Here is a 1,505-nt window from a genome sequence, read left to right on the forward strand (position 1 = left end):
CGCAGCGATCAAAAATTTGAAGATCAATTATTTACGAAGCTTAACACGAGCTACGTCCATATCTTAAGAGAAATTAAAGGTAAGACTATTTTCGAATGACCACGGTCAAAGGGAAATCAACCACCAAGATCTGAGAAGTCAAGAGACTATTGCGAGTACCACTGCTTCAACGGGCATCATAAGGAAAAATGCAAGAATTTGAAGATAATGATTCAGAAACTTATTGACGCTGGAGAGATCAAGGAGTACGTCCAAAAGCCAGGTCTATAGGAAAAAGACCGTCGAAACAACCAAGTCCATTTTCCTGAGAATGACCGAACCATTAACACCATTTCTTGCTCCGAACCTACCGGACCATCATTAACAGGGCAGATTGGAAAAAGATTAAGGAAACTGTTTGAGTATTACTGTGAGTTATACAAGATCGATGGGAAAGAAGTCGATGAGTACGAAGAGTGGATGAGCGCGCCGCTAACATTTTCCGCTGATGATGTAGAAGAGGATATGGAAGATCATAACGACCCTTTGGTACCCACTTTACCCGTCTCTGGGTGGAACATAAAGAAGATCTTGATCGATGGAGGAAGTTCAGTCAACGTACTATTTTATGATACCTTCAAGCGGATGAAGTTAAATGACGAACAACTGATGTCTTCATACTATACCATATACGGATTCAACGGAGCAGCTATGAAGCCTCTGGGGGACATCGTTCTTGAAGTCAAGGCAGGGCCAATGAAAGTAAGCACAAGATTCAGCGTAGTTGATGCACCGTCGTCTTACAACGCCATCATTGGACGGCGATGGGTACATAAAATCAAGGGAGTAGCGGCAACATACCACCAATATCTAAGGTTCCCAAGTCCCAAAGAAGAAATAACAATCAAAGAAGATCAAGTCACTGCTCGAGAATGCCAGGCCCAAAAAACCAACTAAACATCGAACGAGAAGAAGAACGAAACACCCGAAGAGGCAAGAATAAAGCAGAAGCTAAGGGGAAAGAAATTAATCAATATCTCGAGGATATCTCTGGAAAAAGCTTGACAAGGGGTAACACAGCCATGAATGCCGAAGCTAGCACTTCAGGGATGAAGGATGGCGGAGAACCCACCAAATATCAATTAAAGAACGTTCCTCACCTACGCGATCCCAAGCCTACATTTACATCGGTCGAGCCCACCAAAGAAGTAAATATAGGAACCGAAGAAGAACCGAAGATGATAAAAATTGGGACGTTACTAGATCAGGACCGAGAAGAAGAATTAATCAAGCTACTCAAAGAATATTTGGACATTTTTGCATGGAAACTAGGAGATATGCCAGGGATCGATCCTAAAATCATAAAGCACGAGCTTCGGATAAAACCAGGCACGAACCTGTTCAGGCAGAGGTTGCGCAAAGTGGCCCCAGAGTACCATCAAGCCGTAGAAAAGGAACTTAACAAGCTCATGGAAGCGGGATTCATAAAGGAAATCAGATACCCTATGTGGATCTCAAATATGGTC

At 42.9% G+C, this 1,505-nt stretch overlaps 1 protein-coding gene across 1 annotated transcript; it reads left to right on the forward strand.

Annotated features, from left to right (window-relative positions):
- The first annotated feature begins 207 nt into the window (after positions 1–207).
- On the forward strand, positions 208–936 carry LOC113316079. Its single transcript, XM_026564308.1, has 2 exons — positions 208–262; positions 368–936. The coding sequence occupies exons 1-2, from the start codon at positions 208–210 to the stop codon at positions 934–936; spliced, it is 624 nt and encodes a 207-aa protein (XP_026420093.1).
- The last annotated feature ends 569 nt before the right edge of the window (positions 937–1,505 follow it).

The sequence above is a fragment of the Papaver somniferum genome, chromosome 10 (genome assembly GCF_003573695.1).
Source record: "Papaver somniferum cultivar HN1 chromosome 10, ASM357369v1, whole genome shotgun sequence".
Lineage (NCBI taxonomy): Eukaryota > Viridiplantae > Streptophyta > Magnoliopsida > Ranunculales > Papaveraceae > Papaver > Papaver somniferum.

Excerpts from the sequence above, each read along its gene's own strand:
- LOC113316079 (XM_026564308.1), top strand. The coding sequence starts at position 208 with ATGATTCAGAAACTTATTGACGCTGGAGAGATCAAGGAGTACGTCCAA. Across the intron at positions 263-367 it reads GGAGTACGTCCAAAAGCCAG|GGCAGATTGGAAAAAGATTA; the intron begins GTCTATAGGAAA and ends CATCATTAACAG.